This window comes from Budorcas taxicolor, chromosome 14 (assembly GCF_023091745.1).
Source record: "Budorcas taxicolor isolate Tak-1 chromosome 14, Takin1.1, whole genome shotgun sequence".
Lineage (NCBI taxonomy): Eukaryota > Metazoa > Chordata > Mammalia > Artiodactyla > Bovidae > Budorcas > Budorcas taxicolor.
The window spans coordinates 75,223,271-75,243,740 of NC_068923.1; the positions used below are offsets into that span (position 1 = coordinate 75,223,271).

At 42.0% G+C, this 20,470-nt stretch overlaps 1 protein-coding gene across 1 annotated transcript in view; it reads left to right on the top strand.

Annotated features, from left to right (window-relative positions):
• The first annotated feature begins 2,149 nt into the window (after positions 1-2,149).
• The window catches only part of RRM2B (ribonucleotide reductase regulatory TP53 inducible subunit M2B), a 30,538-nt gene continuing 12,217 nt past the window's right edge, over positions 2,150-20,470 (top strand). Inside the window, exons 1-5 of the mRNA XM_052651826.1 lie at positions 2,150-2,206; positions 11,137-11,292; positions 16,255-16,371; positions 17,114-17,247; positions 17,820-17,914. Coding sequence (XP_052507786.1) covers positions 2,159-2,206; positions 11,137-11,292; positions 16,255-16,371; positions 17,114-17,247; positions 17,820-17,914 — 550 coding nt within the window. The 5' untranslated portion in view covers positions 2,150-2,158. The remainder of the gene's footprint in view (positions 2,207-11,136; positions 11,293-16,254; positions 16,372-17,113; positions 17,248-17,819; positions 17,915-20,470) is intronic.

Genomic DNA, 20,470 nt, shown 5'->3' on the forward strand with positions numbered 1-20,470 from the left:
TTTGCACGTTCAATACACATAAAATGCTTGATAAACAGGAGACATATTGTCTGATGACTTAAATGGTAGAATCTTTGCTCTTATTTTCCACATGCCTGTGATAAAATTTCTAGCTTCTTTAAGACTCAGTTTCCTCACAGAACTTCTTTATTATTTAAAGTTAACCTGTGGGAATTTTCTTACTCAGCATGCGGCCCCTAGTAGTTGTCTAAGTAAGAATGGATATTGCTCATCCCCCACTCTAGGGCAGGATTGAGAATAAACCTTCATGATTTTCAAAGTTCAGTTATCTACCCTGCCTGACCCACATTTCCCTCAGCTAATCACGAAGCAGGGGCCTGTTGTCAAGGCCTGACAAGGGTTACCTCAACATTTCAGCTTCAAACGACTTAAGCAAATCTCTTTCGCCTCAGTGCTGGTTTTTGGACCCCACGATTTTTTCTTTCTGTGGGCAGTTACCTGTAGACAGTTCCCCTGAGAAACAGGCCCATGGGCACCCCAGCATCTGTCCCTCTGTCCGCTCCTCGACTCTGCGCCTGGAAAAGAGCGTTTTGCGGGGATCCCGGGCGCCTTCTACTTCGGGCTGGGTAACCTCAGTCTTTCACCCGAAGCCCGAGCTCCTGGTGGGCCGGCCGAGGGAGGGGGCGTCGCTGTGCAGGGCGCAGCGGCGTCCCGGGACCCTGCGGCCCGGCTCACAGCGCGCGCGGCGCCTCGCGAGTATCACTACAGGCTTAGTTTGGTGATCCAGGTCCACCAGGGCCTCCGTTATTCTCTCCCTCCTCCGCACGCCCCCCGCCTCGTCCCGCACACTTTCCCCCGACCTCTGCTTCTCGGGAGCTTCAGAGAAAAGCTGAGCAGCCTTTTCTCCTCTCTCGCGGAGTCACGGGGACGTCCCCTTTTCCCACCCAGAGCGTGGCTTCCCTCTGCCACCGCTCCACACTCGAAGAGCTCTTTCTCTCCTCTTTAGCTTCTCCAGTGTGCGGTCCGACCGCCATCCCGCAGCCTCTCAGGACAGGCCGTGAACTCGGTCAATCGTGTCCAACTTTTTGCGACCCCATGGACTGCAGCACGCCAGGCTTCCCCGTCCTTCATCAACTCCCGGAGCTTGCTCAATCTCATGTCCATCGAGTCGGTGATGCCATCCAACCCTCTCATCCTCTGTGGTCCCCATCTTCTCCTGCCTTCAATGTTTCCCAGCATCAGGATCTTTCCCAATGAGTCAGTTCTTCAAATCAGGTGGGGAAAGTATTGGAGTTTCAGCATCAGCATAAGTCCCTTCAATGAATATTCAGGACTGATTTCCTTTAGGATGAACTGGTTTGATCTTCTTGCAGTTCAAGGAACTCTCGAGTCTCCTCCAACACCACAGTTCAAAAGCATCAATTCTTCAGCTCTCAGCTTTCTTTATAGTCCAACTCTCACATCCATATATGACTACTGGAAAAACCATAGCTTTGACTAGACGGGCAGAGTAATGTCTCTGCTTTTTAATATGCTGTCTAGGTTGGTCATAACTTTTCTTCCGAGGAGCAAGTGTCTTTTAATTTAGGCCGAGTTAGCTCGACATATACCGTGTTCCTGACGCACTGCGAGGACTAGCTGGACAGTTTCGATCGTAAGAGGTCCGGGGACCTCCCGCACTGAGAGGCTAGAAGACGGCGACGCGGGAGGGGCCAAAGGCAGCGGACCGGGAGGGGAGGCGGGGCCGGCTGGAGAGGCGGGACCTAGTGGAGGAGGCGGGGCCCGAGGTGCAGTGGGCGGGGTTTGGCAGGCTCAAGGAGAGACCTTCACTGAGAAGGCGGAAGGCGGTGCCCGCGCAGTGGCGCTGGGCGAAGTTGGCGAGACTCTTACTCCGGCTGCGGCGGGAGGTGGGGCCGGCGCAGAGGAGTGGGGCGGGGCAGTCGGAGTGGGCGCGTCCCAGTGTGAGTGGGGAGGCGGGGCCAGGCCCGAGTCGGGCCCGGTCCTCAATGGGCAGGCGAGAAAGCGGGGATCTGCGTGCGCCGAGGAGCGGGGCGGGACCGGCCGGAGTAGGAGCGGTCCCTGCGCCAGGGGGCGGGGTCTACTCAGAGCACCCGCCGGCCACCTGGTTCTGTCCCAGTTGGAGTGGCCCGAGGCGCTCGGTTCCCTCTGCTCCGGTAGCTCTGGCGGAGTCTGCGCGATGGGAGACCCGGAAAGGCCGGAAGCGGCCAGGCCCCAGCCAGAGGAGGTAAACAGCGCTGTCGCTTCCTCTCCCGCCCCGCAGTCACGCTGGGCCTCTGGTTGCGGGCTGCGGCGGGGACCTGCAAGGTGCAGGATCTCTGTAGTAGATTTTACTCGTTGCCTCCTGAGACCCAGGGTAGGCCTGGCCTCGAGCGCTCGCTGCAGCCTGGTTTCGTCTTTTCGAGCGCTGTGAAGGCCATCCCCTCGGAGGGGTGAGGAGGGAGCCGGGTTTCTGCTCCACTGCTCTGTTCCGGGGCGACCCGAGGGCAGTGCTCTGAGACTTCACATTCGGGCAAGGCGCGCCCTCTTCCATCCTCGCCTGTTCTGGAGCCCTGGCAGGGGAGGTTGAGGCCAGGGCCGAGGACTAGTGGCTCTACTGGAGAAATGCATTCCATCTCTGGGATGGTTAATAGGACCTGGAAGGAAGCGTGTAGAAACTAACACAAGTGGATGGGGTTAGCTGATCAGTAGAAAGGCTTCGGGAAATCCTAACAATGGCAACGATCAGGTTAGGAGACCAGTTTTACTGAGACCCCGCTAAACGGGCTGTGAATCTTTGGGGGGTACCACTTTCTTCATTTCTACAGTGGAAATGATACTTCCTTCACAAAGAATTAAGTGCTTTATGCAAAGTGCCACGGAAGTTGTGGGTGCTTAATAAAACCTACCTTAACCGTGTTCATCTTCTTAGCTTCTATATTAGTGAAAGTGTTAGTCGCTCAGTCGTCTCTGCCTCTTTGCGACCCTATGGACTGTCTGTAGCCCACCAGGCTCCTCTGTCCATGGGATTCTCCAGACAAGAACACTGGAGTGGGTAGCCATTCCCTTCTCCAAGGGATCTTCCTGACCCAGGGATGGAACCTGGGTCTCCTACATTGCGGGCAGATTCTTTACCGTCAGAGCCTCTAGGGAAGCCCTTCTATATTAGTAGAGGTACGTTACAGCAGTCAACACACTGGGATTCATTAGTCTATAGAGCTGTACGGTAGTTAAAATTGTTGTGCTATAATTTTCTTAGCCTGTTATTTTGTAAATACTTCTAAACCTATTGCTGTGTGTGGTATCTTTGATTTTAATAGAGTTTCAGCTCACAGAAATTCAGCTCTCAGATTCACAGAGATTCTTACATTTCTTCAGAAAGTTGTAGATTCCAGATTTGGGATTTTACTTTATTTTGACTCTGTAAACATTTAGTAACTAGCAAATTGTAAATAGGCCTCAAACTTTCTCTTCCTCTTTTGAAACAAACATTGTCCTACTCTAATGGGACAATTCAGATATTTTTGTTTGTGGTGGTAGCTCCAACAGTTAAGACTTAAGACCTGGAAGTTAATTTTTATTTGTTACCCCTATCTTGGTACAGACCCATAAAGACAGAGGCAGAACTTTAGATCTAGAATGAAGTTCAGTGAGCACCTGTTTCACAGTTTTTAACTTGAGATGCAAGGATGCCTTAAGTACTTTATTTCTATAGATATATTGGTGCAGCTTGGGCCACCTGCATCAGAATCACCTGGAAAATGTTGTGAGAAATGTAAATATCTGGGTCTACGCCCCAGATATAGTGAATCAAAGTCTCTTGGGATGGGTTTGGGACTGCATTTTTAACAAGCACTTCAGATGATCCTGGTACACAGTTTTGTTTTGGGTATGCCAAGCAGCATGTGAAACTACTCCTATCAGGGGTCAAACATGTGTCCGCTGCAGTGGAAGCACAGTCTTAACCACTGGGTCATGGGACACATATTTTAAGAACACTGTCTTGAAGAGTTTATAGATGAGCTTGAAGGGGGTTTATGAATCTCCGGAAGTTTGTAGGTTTTATACGTGCAGCTGTGAATTTCTAGAGAAAGGGGGTCCAAAATTTTGATAGTGTCCCCAAATTAACTATCATTAATCTAACTGATAGTCCCTGTTTTCAAAATGATATGCCCAGGACCATACAACTCAAGTTTAAAACCAAGTTCTCACTCCTGGACCAGTAGTATACCTGTTTTGTCAGATTTGGTGGGAATAGGAAAATGAAAATGAAAACACCTACGAATAGTGTATAACTCTGACAGCATCCAAACATTCTACTTCACCCGAGGAGAAAGAGAGAGGTGAAGGCCAGCAAATGAAAGTAGTGTAATTGGAGGTGGATGGGAGGAAGGGACTATGTAGAATGCCAGTCTAGATCAGTGCAGGGTGAATGCTAGCTGGGGAGTCTTAACCCAGATGGCTGCCCTCGCATGTCCTGGCACTTCTTGGGACCAGGTGTCCAGAATCAGGAAGCACCATTCTGAAAAAGACAGTGGAAAGTTACCAAGGAATGCTTATGAGAAACTGTTTCATGTTTTCCTCACTTGAGCATTTGCAAACAGCAGTTACAACAAATTAGTTGTCTACTTTCAGTCTTACCAGCTGTCCAATCCTGTTTACCACTGCCAAATTAATCCATCAATAAACCTATGCCTCCATGCCACTTCCCTCAGATAAATACTCCCCAAAGGGTCTTAATTCCTGCACCAAACTGCCCAGCTCTTCGCCCTGGCAAAGCCGCTTTTTCATGTTAACCACTACATCTTAATTCAGGCTGTCACTTCCACCTCTGAAATGGACACTATCGTTGCTACCAAAACCTAGGATTTTCTCTTTTCTAATTCAGCCTACACATGGATATTCAATTTCTCTTTCTCATGGTACCCATGTTCATATTAATTCCTACTCAGAAACTTTCCATGACTCTCCATAGGAATGATTTTAAACTGTGCACCACAATGAATGCCAGCACCTGGGGCTGGGGGCAAGTGGGAAAAGTTGAAGTCTGAGCCTCCTAGCTCCCCCAGATGTTTGAAAATCTTTGACCCAGAAAATTCCTAATGCCTTAGTCCCATTGATACCCATAAAGTGGATACTTTAGGGAATTCCTCTTCATCTCATCTTGATCCTTTGCTTTAGCCGAGTCAGGTCGCCTCTGCCTTTGCTTTATGGCCGTTTCTGTCGCTTTTAATCCCAGCTGCCTCTTCCTCCACCTGCTCCGTCTCTGTCAGGAGAAATACCTGCAATCCCTGGTCTGTGCTCTCAGCTGTGCTGCTGCTTTGTATCTTCTCCCTGAATAATCACATCCATCCTCTTGGCAACTACTAATAGGATCTTCACGCCCTGAGAGAGGAGTGGAGAGCGTGCTCTCCCTACCATAGTGTTATATTTTCAGCTTCCTTCTTGATGTCTTGAAACTGAACCCCTTATCTTCTTTATTGATCAAATTGATTTTTAAAAGCTTTCGTGTTTGTTAACTTCTTACTGTTGTTAATGACTTGGGTTGGTGGGGGTGTTTATTCAGATGAAATTCTTGTTAAACATGTAATGTGAGAAGCAAGAGTTTTTGTCTGATTTATTCAGTTATTCTCCAGGTGCTGAGCACTTTCTGACATTAGAGAGACCACACGGTTCTTCAGAGCACACTTGGAAAAATTGTGAAGTGTTTTCTGCCTTCTTCTGGTTTTATTTTCTTCCATTGTCCCCCACATTTAGAAAGTTTTCCAGTTCTTAAAAATGGCCCATGCCATCATGACTTCTCATATTGTTCTTTACTCCTAAAATATGAGTTCTTAGCCCACATCCACAGAGAGTGCCCTGGAGAGCCTAGAATTTGGGGATATATGATCCTCTTGACAGTATTTTAAAATGTGTGTGGATTTTTATCATCAGGAAAATAAGCAGTATTATCATCTCTAGCCCAGTTCAAAGATCTGTGTTCGTTAAAGCCTCTCTCTTCACAAGGCAGGATCTTTCCCAATAGCCTCCTAATTCAGCTTCTTAACAATCCACATATTACCATGATGGAACAGGACGAATATATGTATTCAAATGTGACTTTCATTTGAACATCATTTAAAGATAGTTGTCGTCAGCAGTTTTTGCAGATCCAGATGTTGATCAATTATCAGCATTTTCAAACTCCATTCAGAGCAAGGGTGCTTGGTGCCAAAGGGTTGCTGCTTATGATGGCATTCCCAATTGTCAGTATGGTGCACACAGCAATCACAGTGAAAGTAAAGAAGTCTCGCTCTGCGTATAGACCTGTACCCCCGGGACAAAACACATAACAAAAAGAGAAATGCAAAACCATCTCAAAATGCTGCGTAGTGGTGATGAAAGCAAGTGCAGTCTACAAGAACTCAAGGAAGAACAATGTGGGCCAAGATAAGTTTGAAATATTCGTTGACTGCAGATCTCAACCTTTTAAATTGGGATTTGTATAGCTCACTTTTTAACCCTTTCCAGTAATTTTCTAATTACTTCATGAATTATAGAAAACCACCTTTCTAAGGCCAGAAACATCGCAACAGTTAATAGTAACACAATAGCAATTTAAAAAGTTTGTAATGCTTGAGAATATGCAAAGTACTTTTATTTATATTAGCTCCTCTGATCCTTATAACATTCCTTTTAAACAAGTAGGACACATGTTAGTCTTTAATTTACAGGTGATGATGATCAGATTAAATGACTTGCCTGAAAGCATGAATAATAACATTAAGTGCTTACTGTAAGTGAACGCAGTTTTGTACTATAATGTACACTGTGGAGTGAAATATGGTCATTTGGTTTACTTCATGATCTGATGTAGAGGTAGCAGTGTCCAGAATGCTGATTTTTTATCTCATCTTTGCTGTCTTATCATTCACCTGGGAAACACATCCTCCTCAACAACATACTTCATGATCTCGTTATACATGGTGACTTTAATCTGGTGAAGGGGAAGGCGAATGCATTCTGAGAACGTTTTCCTCTATTTTGAGTTTTACGCTATTTGTACCAGTTAAAAACCACTGCTTTAAGCCTTCTCAGTTTGGCCGGTTTTCACCAGCTTCAAATCACTTTGGTTCTCCCAACTCTATTTCTAATGAACTCATTTTTATTTTTACTTTTTCCTAAAGTCATATTTGATGACGTCCTCCTGTCAGTTCACTAGTTACATCAGCTGTTGTTATTGTTCAGTTGCTCAGTTGTGTCCAACTCTTTGTGACCCCATGGACTGCAGCACGCCAGGCTTCTGTGTCCTTCACCAGCTCCAGGAGTTTGCTCAAACCCATGTCCATTGAGTCGATGATGCCATCCAACCATCTCGTCCTCTGTCACCCCCTTCTCTTCCTTCCCTCTATCTTTGCCAGCATCACAGTCTTTTCCAATGAGTCGGCTCTTCGCATCAGGTGGCCAAAGTATTGGCACTTCAGCATCGGTCCTTCCAATGAATATTCAGGGTGGATTTCCTTTAAGATTGACTGCTTTAGTTACATCAGTACCATTTGTTTAGCAGGAGACAGTACAATTGGTCCTTGAATAACAGGGGGGTTGGGGCACTGACTTTTGGCAGTTGAAAATCCTGATATAACTTTTCAGTTGGCATTCTGTATCCACTGTTCTGCATCCACTGATTCAATCAACTGCAGATGGAATAGTATTGTTATTGGAAAAAAATCCACAGATAAGTGGACCTATGTGTTTCAAACCTGTGTTGCACAAGGGTTAATTGTAGTGTGTACTCTTTTTAGGGGCTTCCTGGGTGGCTCAGTGGTAAAGAATCCACCTGCCAGTGCAGAAAATGCAGGAGACACAGGTTCAGTCCCTGGGTGGGGAAGATCCCCTGGAGGAAGAAATGGCAACCCACTCTAATATTCTTGCCTGGAAAATCCCATGGATGGAGGAGGCTGGTGGGCAGCAGTCCATGGGGTCACAAAGAGATGGACACCACTGAGTGAGCATGCATGCACTCTTTTTAACTTTAGTTTATCTCACTGTTTTGAATTCAGGTTTTTAAATGGTTAAGAATCTGCCTGCAGTGCAGGAGACCTGAGCTCGATCCCTGGGTCAGGAAGACCCCCTGGACAAGGGAACGGCTACCCACTCCAGTATTCTTGCCTGGAGAATTCCATGGACAGAGGAGCCTACCGGGATACATACAGAACATGGGGTTGCAAAGAGTCGGACACAACTGAAGGACTAACACTTTCACGTCACACTGGCCCTAATCTAGCTGCCATCCACACATACAGAGATGTAGTTTAAGGCAAGGCTTTGAATTCCGACCTATCTCAGTTCCAATCTTATGTCTGCCAGTTACCAGTTGTGGAATCCTGGATATGTTATTTACCTACTTCAAGATTTAGTTTTCTCATCTGTAAAATCGGAATACTATAACTATTTGACTAACTTGTTGTACAGATGAAGCAGAGTAAATGTATATAAAGCATCTGTGCGGTGTCAGTTCAAAAGCAGCCTCAGTGCCAGACCTAGAGGATGTGCTCTTATGTGTCCTCCTGTTATGGAGCCTGGAACTGCAGTGTCTCAGAATCTTACAGCTTTTTTGAGATTGCAAAGTCCTCAGTTCAGTTCAGTCGCTCAGTCGTGTCAGACTCTTTGCGACCCCATGGACTGCACCACTCCAGGCCTCCCTGTTCATCACCAACTCCCAGAGTTTACCCAAGCTCATGTCCATTGAGTCAGTGATGCCATCCAACCATCTCATCCTCTGTCGTCCCCTTCTCCTCCTGCCCTCAATCTTTCCCAGCATCAGGGTCTTTTCAAATGAGTCAGCTCTTCGTATCAGGTGGCCAAAGTATTGGAGTTTTAGCCTCAACATCAGTCCTTCCAATGAACACTCAGGACTGATCTCCTTTAGGATGGACTTGTTGGATCTCCTTGCAGTCCAAGGGACTCTCAAGAGTCTTCTCCAACACCACAGTTCAAAAGCATCAATTTTTCAGTGCTCAGCTTTCTTTATAGTTCAACTCTCACATCCATATGGAAAAACCATGGTCTTGATAAGACAGACCCTTGTTGGCAAAGTAATGTCTCTGCTTTTTAACATGTTGTCTAGGTTGGTCATAACTTTCCTTCCAAGGAGTAAGCGTCTTTTAATTTCATGGCCGCAATCACCATTTGCAGTGATTTTGGAGCCCTAAAAAGTAAAGTCAGCCACTGTTTCCCCATCTATTTGTCATGAAGTGATGGGACCAGATGCCATGATCTTAGTTTTATGAAGGTTGAGCTTTAAGCCAACATTTTCACTCTCCTCTTTCACTTTCATCAAGCGGCTCTTTAGTTCTTCTTCACTTTCTGCCGTAAGGGGGGTGTCATCATTACCTGAGATTATTGATACTTCTGGTAATCTTGATTCCAGAAGTTGAGTACAAGTTACGGTTTTGAGCAAAGTCCTCAATGGTGGCATAAATAAACAAAAAACTTGACCACTTCCGTTTTAGAAATTTACCTAAATATTTGTGGAATGAATATTGAGTAAATGCCAAACTGTATGCTAAGCTCTAAGGATTCCACAAGTATAAATCTGTTTTTTACTGTTAAGAAGTAGAGTCTAGAGAAAACTGTAGACAGATAATTAAATTGCAGTGAGCTATATGCTATCTTAGGCGTATAATCAAGGCCTTTGGTGTGCTGAGGGGAGGGCTTTGTGAGGGTACTCAGAGGAGGCTTGATTTGAATGGTTTTAAATTATTTCACTGATATATTGTGGTCTTATGTTAAATTTTTTAAAATCTAAAGGTATCCAATAATCAGAGCACAGGATAAACAGAGATTAACAGTCTATTCACTTACTTGTGCACGGGTGCTAAGTTGCTTCAGTTGTGTCCGACTGTTTGCGACCCTATGGACTGTAGCCCATAGGGTACTCTGTCCATGGGATTCTCCAGGCAAGAATACTGGAGTGCATGGCCATGCCCTCCTCCAGGGGATCTTCCTGACCCAGGGGCTGAACCTGCCTCCTGCAGCTCCTGCATTGCAGGTGGATTTTTTACTGCTGAGCCACCAGGGAAACTAATGTTTACTTGACACAGTACTCTCGAAATACCACAATATGTAAAAAACTGGTCTCCATTCTTGCGATTAATATATATACATATATGTATGTATGTATGTATGTATGTATATGGCATTTTTCCCCTTTTAGAGTGCCATCCTCTTTCCAAGCAGTATGCATTTAGGTATGTGTTTCTTTATCCCACAAAGCTTTGAGACAGTCCCAGTGAGACCATATGCCATACAGAAATGTTAACATGTAAACAGCAAAAACCAATTGGTACATGGGAAGGTTCAGACAAAGACTGCTAAGTTGTTGGTAAAGAGTTTTCAGATGAGTATGATAATATTTCAGTTAAGATTAGACAAGAAAACTTTAAAATTAAAAAGCAGCTTATAATAGTAGCCTGTTCATGCCAGCCGGAGAAGGCAATGGCAACCTAGTGCAGTACTCTTGCCTGGAAAATCCCATGGACGGAGGAGCCTAGTAGGCTGCAGTCCATGGGGTGGCAAACAGTCGGACACGACTGAGCGACTTCACTTTCACTTTTCAGTTTCATGCATTGGAGAAGGAAATGGCAACCCACTCCAGTGTTCTTGCCTGGAGAATCCCAGGGACGGCGGAGCCTGGTGGGCTGCCGTCTCTGGGCTCGCACGGGGTTGGACACGACTGAAGCGACTCAGCAGCAGCAGCAGCAGCAGTCATGCCAGCATTCTGTCTTGGTGAGAGGCACTGAAGGGACATTTTGTCCACAACTTTAGAAATTTGCCCCCCGTGACATTTATGGGTCTAGTTTTTTATACTTATCCTCAGAGTAACAATAACGGCAATAGTATTTTGAGTGATTATTGTGCACCAGGCTCTATTTAAAGCCTTTTTATCATCAAAATTAATCTCTAAGGTAAGTGTTATTTTACTGATGAGGAAACTGAGACTCAGAGAAGTTAAGGAACTTCCTAGAGCCACTCACTTAAGCAAACACCATTGACCAGCTACCAGGTCACAGTAAGAATTCAAGCTGGGGAGACTAGCTCCCAAACTGTGCTGTCTCCCTAACTCTCCCCGACGTGTGTTAGATGTGAATAAAGGGGAATCTCTACATAAAACGGGTGTTTGTACTTTATTTTTCAAAGAGGTTATCTTCAGATCCCAATGAAAATGGAGCAGAGTCAGATGAAGAGCCGCTCCTAAGAAAGAGTTCTCGTCGGTTTGTCATCTTCCCAATCCAGTACCCTGACATTTGGAAAATGTATAAGCAAGCACAGGCGTCCTTCTGGACAGCAGAAGAGGTAAGTAGCATCGCCGGCATCAGCAAACATGTTCTCTAGGGTAGTGTTCACATTTTCTATTACAGGATATTAACATTTTTGAACGTACATTGTAAAGTACCCTGGATAAGATCAGTTGTATATGATAATGTTTGAAATTCCTGAGACTGAATACAGCGTTCTCCAGTGTTTTGGGTGTAGACTTCTACCTATAAACATGTTTTCTTCTGCAAAAATGTCATCTCAGTCTGCCAGATTTTTACCTCTAATATGTTTCGAACATTGTCCTGGTTTTTTTTTTTTTTTTTTGGCATTTTTAATTCTTGGTTGAGCTGAATCTTTGTGGCTGCACGCGAGCTTTCTCTAGTTGAGGTGAGCGGGGGCTACTCTTTGCCGCGGCGTGCATGCTGCTCGTTGTGGCGGCTTCTCTTGTTGCGGAGCACAAGCTCTAGGTGCCTGGGCGTCGGGATTTACAGCACGTGGGCTTAGTAGCTGTGCTGCCCTGGCTTAGCTGCCCCGCACCATGTGGGCTCTTCCCAGACCTGGGATCGGACCCTTGTCCCCTGCACTGGCAGGCAGCTTCTCATGCACTCCACCACCAGGCAAGTCCCATTTTCCATTTTTGAACAGACTTTTGGTTTGCTGTGACCAAACAAGACTAGTTTTTACTTCCAGTCCATGGAATAAGCAAATAAATAAATAAATTTGCAGCTATAGCTGATGGTGCTGAAAGAGCTGCCACACAAGGAATTTGCCCAGGCAATGTACTCAACTTCTGAACTGCTGGCCGGAATTCACCATGCTCCTCCCTGTCTGGCTCTGCCCTCAGCCACATCAAACCTGGCATAACTGCCTGAGCAGACAGGACAGCTGTGGAATGTTTTCTCTTACTGTGGCAATTTCCCCTAGGAAATGAATTGAACACAGCAAATTAGAAAATGCTCTCTGGTTTGGTAAGGACAGTTGGTCATGCAAGCAGTTGCTCCATAGTCTGCAAATAATCATTGTCTTCATATTTGAATGTGATGGATGATACCTGTATATCACTCTGTTCTCTGGGTGTGCGTATTCTCCTGTATACTGCATATAGATATAACTATTGTGTAGATATATTTGGATTTATCCATCTATTGGTATCTATGGATCTGTTTATTTACCTTTTTTTGTTGTTGAGAAGTTGATTCTTTATATATACTGTTAAGAGTGCAGGTGCTGGAGCCAGCTGAGGTACAAATCCTGGGTCTACCACGTACTAGCTGTCCACTGGGGAAGTTGCTCTGGGAAGCCGCTCTGTATCCTCGTCAGTAAACTGGGCTAATAGTACCTTGTTCATTGGGTGGTTGTGCGGATTCATTAGGTGTGTAGAATGTTAGTGGGCATGTAATGAGAACCAAGTAAATGCAAGCTACTAGTATATACAGAATGGAGGAGATTTATACTAGATATCAGAAGGCACCAATTTTTGAAGCTTCTGTTACACTAATTTTATCCACCCACCCATTTTTGTTACTTTATATTTGTTAACATTATTAACATCTTTGTTATATTGTAGTTAGCATGTAGAGCAAAAAAACCCCCAAACAAACCAAAAACCCAGTATTTTCATATCGAGCCATAGTGGTAGGCACACCTGACGGTCCCTAACTGTGATTTTTAGAAAGCTTTTTGTTAAATGTCATTAAGAGAACAAATAGGTTACACAGGTGGTTTTTTCATTCATCATGTTAAAAAGGTACTTGTGATACTTGTGGAATTACATTTCATCAAGAAATTTCTTGGATCTTTTAAGAAGTGTACTATGTGTTGACTATGACTTAAAAATACTACTTTTGAAAAATTAAAATATACAGGTTGGTACATATTTTATGCTTCCCAGGTGGCTCAGTGGTAAAGAATCCAACTGTCAATGCAGAAAATGTGGATTTGATTCCTGGGTTGGGAAGATCCCTTGGAGGAGAAAATGACAACCCACTCCAGTATTCTTGCCTGGAAAATCCCACGGACAGAGGAGTCTGGTGGGCTACAGTCCACGGGGTTGCAAAGAGGCAGACATGACTGAGTGACCTAGCACACACGCATGCATGTACATTTTTTACAGACAGCTGATAGCAAGATTCAAATACATCATTAATTGGGAAGTCAAACACATTTTTAGTTCCATATATTATTCATTTAAACAAATTATGTAAGTTACACTTTAATTATGTTTAGATTTCATTGTTTTACCAGTGATTTACCTTTTTTCTTAAATATGACTGATCGCTCAAGACTTGATTCAGAAGACAAAGTTCTGGTGTTTTTGTTTTTTTTTTTAAAGCTATTTAGGCAGTTCTGTCGGAGAAGGCAATGGCACCCCATTCCAGTACTCTTGCCTGGAAAATCCCATGGATGGAGGAGCCTCGTAGTCTGCAGTCCATGGGGTCACTAAGAGTCAGACACGGCTGAGAAACTTCACTTTCACTTTTCAGTTTCATGCATTGGAGAAGGAAATGGCAACCCTCTCCAGTGTTCTTGCCTGGAGAATCCCAGGGACGGGGGTGCCTGATGGGCTGCCGTCTATGGGGTCGCACAGAGTCGGACACGACTGAAGCGACTTAGCAGCAGCAGCAGGCAGTTCTGTTACCAATAGTTTGCAATCAATCTTCAGATTGTGAAATTGAGAATTTATTCAAGTGAATAAAGCTGGGCAAAAAAATTTACCTTTTAGGAATGGAAAATAATGTAGATAAGTTTAATATTGAAGAGTGAGCATATTGTAATATTAAAATATAGTGTCAGGAGTATAATACACAAAAACCAGGAAGATGTCAGTTTAACCTGAGTGAACTCTTAACATTATAGAATAGGACCTGACTTTTAGCTTGCATATTTTAAAAGATGCATGCAAATGTTTCCTCTCTGCTCCATTGTATCCCCAACATTTAGCACAGTGCCTGTCATGTAGTTGGTGTTCAGTAAACATTTAAAACATAAAGTAATGGGAAAAGGATTTTGGAAAAGAACACATGATTGAAGAGATGAAACTTTAGTCTTTTTTGGAATAGTCAAAGAGATTAGGGCTTTTTAGAATAAATAAATAAAGAGCAAAAGACAATTCAGTTCAGTTCAGTCGCTCAGTCGTGTCAGACTCTGCGACCCCATGAACCACAGCACACCAGGCCTCCGTGTCCATCACCAATTCCCGGAGTCCATCCAAACTCATGTCCATTGAATCGGTGATGCCATCCAACCATCTCATCCTCTGTCGTCCCCTTCTCCTCCTGCCCCCAATCCCTCCCAGCATCAGAGTCGTTTCCAATGAGTGAGCTCTTCGCATCAGGTAGCCAAAGTATTGGAGTTTCAGCTTCAACATCAGTCCTTCCAATGAACACCCAGGACTAATCTCCTTTAGGATGGACTGGTTGGATCTCCTTGCAGTCCAAGGGACTCTCAAGAGTCTTCTCCAACACCACAGTTCAAAAGCATCAATTCTTCTGCGCTCAGCTTTCTTTATAGTTCAACTCTCACATCCATACATGACCACCAGAAAAACCATAGCCTTGACTAGATGGACCTCTGTTGACAAAACACATTTCAAATGTTTGTGAGATTATTATGAAACATTTGTAAGAGATCTTCCAGCGACAAAATCTACAAGGTACATTTAGAGACAATTTTAAAATTGTAGATTCTACCAAACTCTAGAGTACTTTACTGTTAATTCCAAGGACTAGTTCCAATAAACATTTTCCAAAATATTTCTATTCCCAGAGAAAGCTGTACCTATAAATTGTTTTAAAACCCAGATTATTACCTGTCTGACATTACTTCTGGGTATAAAAGTAGATTAACTAGCAGTAAAGTAGCAAGTACAACTGCTTAACAGGTGTCTAGTTATCTGTCTAACACGTTGGTAAATATTGTATAAAATGTTAAAGCCCTAGTTGCTGAAAATCATTAGTATATTCACCTCAGTTCCTTCTTGACCAGTTTCTAGCCTCTCTTTCCATTTTGCCCCTTCCTTCATTTCTTCTAGATTGCAGTTTTTCTCCCAACTTTATTGCTATAATTGACATATAACATTGTGTAGTTATAAAGTATACAACATATTGCTTTAATACACTTATGTATTGCAAAATGATTACCACCATAGTGTTAGTTAACACCTGCATCCCATCACATAGTTGCCATTTCTTTTATGTGGTTAGAATAGATTAGGTTAATGTTTTGAAAGGACATCCTGGCCAGCTTCTCAATTAGCTAAAAGATAGAATTATTCATAATGTTTTGATTTTGTTGTGTTCCTTTGTAACTGTGTTAGTTTGAGCTGATGTGATATAATAATATCATAAAGTAGATGGCTTGCAAACAGCAGAAATTTATTTCTTACAGTTCTGGAGGCTGGAGATTCTAAGATCAAGGTGCCTACAGTTTTGATATCTGATGAGGGCTTGCTGCCTGGTTCATGTCTTCTTACTATGTCCACTCATGGCAGAAGGGGCAAAGGAGTTCTCTGAGGTCTCTTATATCAGGGCACTATTCCATTCATGAGGGTGATCTAATCACTTCCCAGGGTTTCCTGGTGGTTTAGCAGTAAAGAATCTGTTTGCCAATGCAGGAGATGTGGGTTCGATCCCTGGGTCAGGAAGATCCCCTGGGGAACAAAATGGCAACCCACTCCAATATTCTTGCCTGGAAAATACCATGAACAGAGGAGCTTGGTGGGCTGCAGTCCATGGGGTCACAAAGAATTGGACATGACTTAGTGACTACACAGCAACAACAAATCACTTCTGAAAGGCTCCACCTCCAGATATCATCACATTGAGGATTAAGTTTCAATATGGATTTTGAGCGGGCACAAATAGTCAATAGCAAGAGTGATAACTTTTCATTTTTCACATTTTGCTGCAAAGATGTCCCACTTAACGTTGGGACAGAAGTCAGTTTTCTATACTTTAAGAATAATTTAAGTTAAATTTTTTGAAAATCTTTTTATTTCAGGTTGATTTATCAAAGGATCTTCCTCACTGGAACAAGCTTAAATCGGAAGAGAAGTATTTTATCTCTCACATCTTAGCCTTTTTTGCAGCCAGTGATGGAATTGTGAATGAAAATTTGGTGAGATTTTGGTTTCTACTTTTGTTCTCATTCAGCAGTTAAATGACAGTGATGGCAGTAAGATAATCAGACTGAACCTGAAAAATGTCTAAGAAATTAACCAAATGAAGCTTAACTCTTGAAAAATTTTTTCTGATGAAGTGTCAAAGGCAAGTTTTCATTTGTATTTGACCCCACCTCCCACAAATATCATGAAACCAAGCATATTGTACCAATAATGACTGGTTACAAGGCATAAGCATGAGTTTGTGTTTAGTCTTAGATAGTAATCCCAATAAAGAATCTGCCCCTTAATAACCTTTCCAGAGCTCTTTAATAGAACACTGGGTCTGGCTCCCACTGTATTATGATTGGTTATAAGGCATGCTTTCTTACTAAAAAGAATGGGAAGATGCAAACTTTCGTTATCAACTGGTAGGGGCTTCAGTAGATCTACTTAAGGTCAATTCTACAAAGCAAAATAATTGTTTTTGGTAGATGTTCTAAAATTTATTTGGCTTTATAGGTAGTATTTCCAACTTACAGGTCAATTTATTTAATTGCTTAAGAATACAGTATGCAACTAATTGTGGAGGGTTGATGGATTAAACAGTACCACTTAGAATAATTCATAAGGTCTTTCTGACCTGTTTGTGGCATCACAGGTGATTCTTATGTGATAATTCTACTGTTCAGGTTCTGATTTACAGTGTTTAATGAGAGCCCGTAGAATCGGATATATTTATTTCCCTTGTTTTTTTAGGTGGAGCGCTTTAGTCAGGAAGTACAGGTTCCAGAGGCTCGCTGTTTCTATGGCTTTCAAATTCTCATTGAGAATGTTCACTCAGAGATGTACAGTTTGCTAATAGACACTTACATCAGAGATCCCAAGAAAAGGTATTACTGCTGAGATTTTATTTACAAAGCTCTATCTATCACTTGGTTATGTTGATGTTAGGAAACTAAATATAGGGAAAGATTATTCAAATATGGAAGTTTAGGAATACACTATTTTCTATTACTCAGTAATGTGTTGGGTTAAAAAACTTGCATAGGAACAATAAATCTTTGGAAATTATAACTTAAAAAACTGTTCATCAGCACATTTTGTTTAGAAATTAAATATTCTAATTTAGTCAGTTTTGTATCAGACCAGATTCAAACCACTAATTTGAGTTTTATTTTGACTTCTATAGTTTATGGACTTGCCAAAATACAGAGAAACTCCAGATTCTATGCATACCATAAATTGCACAGAATCAAATATAGTATGATTAAAAACAAGTGAATTGGGAATTTCCTGGTGGTCCAGTGGTTAAGACTTGGAACTTTCATTGCCGTTTCAGGGCTCAGGTTGTGATCCCTGGTTGGGGAACTAAGATCCTACAAGTCTCGTGGTGCAGCCAAAAATGAAAACAAACAAAAAACCCAAGTGAATAACTTTGCCATTAATTCTTCTGTTTTTACAGAGAATTTTTATTTAATGCAATTGAAACAATGCCATATGTTAAGAAAAAAGCAGATTGGGCCTTGCGATGGATCGCAGATAGAAAATCTACTTTTGGTATGTAACTTTAATTTATATTTGATCAAATTTGCTTAGGTTATACAATACTATTTTACATGGTGTAATATCACTATTCCTAAGAATTAATTGGAAGCTGGTGAAAAAATAATCTAAATCTGTTATATATTCTGTTTATTAAATTAAAAGTTGAAAGATTAAAAGGTCAGTGCGTAATTTCAGGTAAAGATGAATATCTGGGACAACCCAGACAGATAGGGTGGAGAGAGAGGTGGGAAGGACACATGTATACCTGTGGCCAATTCATGTGGATGTATGGCAAAAACCATCACAATATTGTAAAGTAATTATTCTCCAATTAAAATAAATTAATTAAAAAAAAGAAGAATCAAAGAATCAGTCATAGACTCGGACAAGAATATTAGAGCAAGACTATATGCTTTGAGTAATGTTTATTTTTTTCCCTAAAATAAAGCAAGTCAGAGTCCCAATATTTTTCAGAAACAAATATATAGATTAGTGCACTCAATTAAGGCAAGAACAGTTTGCAGTAACAGGCTTACTTTTCAAATAAGTTAAATGCAGACACCTTGTGGGATGAATTGAGATCCAATAACATTTTTTTAAGGAAAGAATTAACATTGTCTCATATACAGTAGTTGCTCAATAAACACTTATTACATTTAATTAAAATATTCAGATATTTAATATAAGTAGCCCTAAGTACCTTTCTTATTCTTATCTGTTTCACAATTGATTGTCTTTACTTTCTGGTTTTATTCATTATGTGTAGAAGGAGATCTCAAAATTTTCAGTTTGTACTCCTTTGCACTCTTAAAAATTATTGAGGGCTCCAAAGTGATTTTATTTATATGGTTGTATCTATGGCAGAGAAGGCAATGGCACCCCACTCCAGTACTCTTGCCTGGAAAATCCCATGGACGGAGGAGCATAGTAGCCTGCAGACATTTACATATTAGAAATTAAAACCAAGAAACTTTCAAAATATTTACTAATTAATGGATATTAAATTAACAGTAACAATCCATTATATTTTAAAATAAATAATGTATATTTATGCAAAGAAACACTGTATTTAAAAAAAAATCAGTGAGAATAACCTAGTTTTTTATTTTTGCAAATCTTTTTGTCTGCTTTATAGGAGGATGGCTGGATTATATCTGCTTCTGCATTCAATTTGTTGCAGACTGTTGTTTTGGTTGAAGTATATGAAGAAAATCTAGCCTTCTTCAGATATGTAGTTACAAAAGGGAGGAGTATTTTACCAGGTTTTTCAGATTGTTGTGATATGTCATGTAGCCTCTGGAAAAACATCACTCTATATTAATGAGAGAATGATGGTAATAATGATAAATAATGCCTTAGTATCACTATGAAAATTGTTTTCACCTCACAGACCTTCTGGTCTGTGGATCTCCAGGGATTCCTGGCTAACACATTGAGAATCAGCAATTCAGTGTAAGATGTGGACAAGTAAGTAGTATATCAGGGAAGAAACACATATGTGGCATTGCCTTGAGTTCATTTTGATAATGAGAAAAGCAGTGGTTTTCAATGTGCATAAAAATCATCTGGAGAATTTTGGAAAAATTCTGCAGATTCCTGGTTCTCACCAGAGAGTTATCTGCATTTTATACCCAGCTAATTATCTCATGTGAAGAGCTGACTCATTGGAAAAGACTCTGATGCTGGGAGGGATTGGGGGTAGGAGGAGAAGTGGACAACAGAGGATGAGATGGCTGAATGGCATCACCGACTCGATGGACATGAGTTTGAGTAAGCTCTGGGAGTTGGTGATGGACAGGGAGGCCTGGCGTGCTGCAATCCATGGGGTTGCAAAGAGTCGGACACGACTGAGCAGCTGAACTGAACTGAATTATTTCAAAATTGATTGAGAGGCACATGGTGAGAAACTGGCTTTAGAGAAAAACAAAGGGAAACATAAGTGTTCAATATGCAGTGAAGAGATTAGTGTGTCTAGGAAATGATGGACAATTATGGTGTGCCTCGCAGGAAGCATGTTTTCATGACACTACCAGAGAAGTAACCTAGAAAGAGAGAAAATACAGGAGGGCAGCAATCATCCTATGGCAATCTGCTTAGTTTTTTAAAAAGTGTCATATGCTGCTTACTTTAAAAATATCTTTAAAGAACTTTAAAACATTAAATATACAGATTAAACTTTAATATATGTAATGAAATTACGTTCAAACATCAAAAAAGTGTAAGTTCTACAATCTTAATGCATTGCATCATAGAGGTTAGCTGTATATTAAAAATACATGCTTCCCTATCTCTAAGACAAATCATGATGCCTTTGCAATTCATCATAGCTTTTATAAGAAGCATTTTGAAAGTCTCTTTGTGGTTCACATCTATTCTTGAAAATTTGTAAAAAAAAGAAAAGAAAAGAAGGCTATTCTTTTTGGAGAGGATTATAGGATGATAAGGGGTGAAGTGAAGTGAAGTCGCTCAGTCGTGTCTGACTCTTTGCGTCGGACACGACTGAGCGACTTCACTTCACTTCACCCCTTATCATCCTATAATCCTCTCCAAAAAGAATAGCCTTCTGTA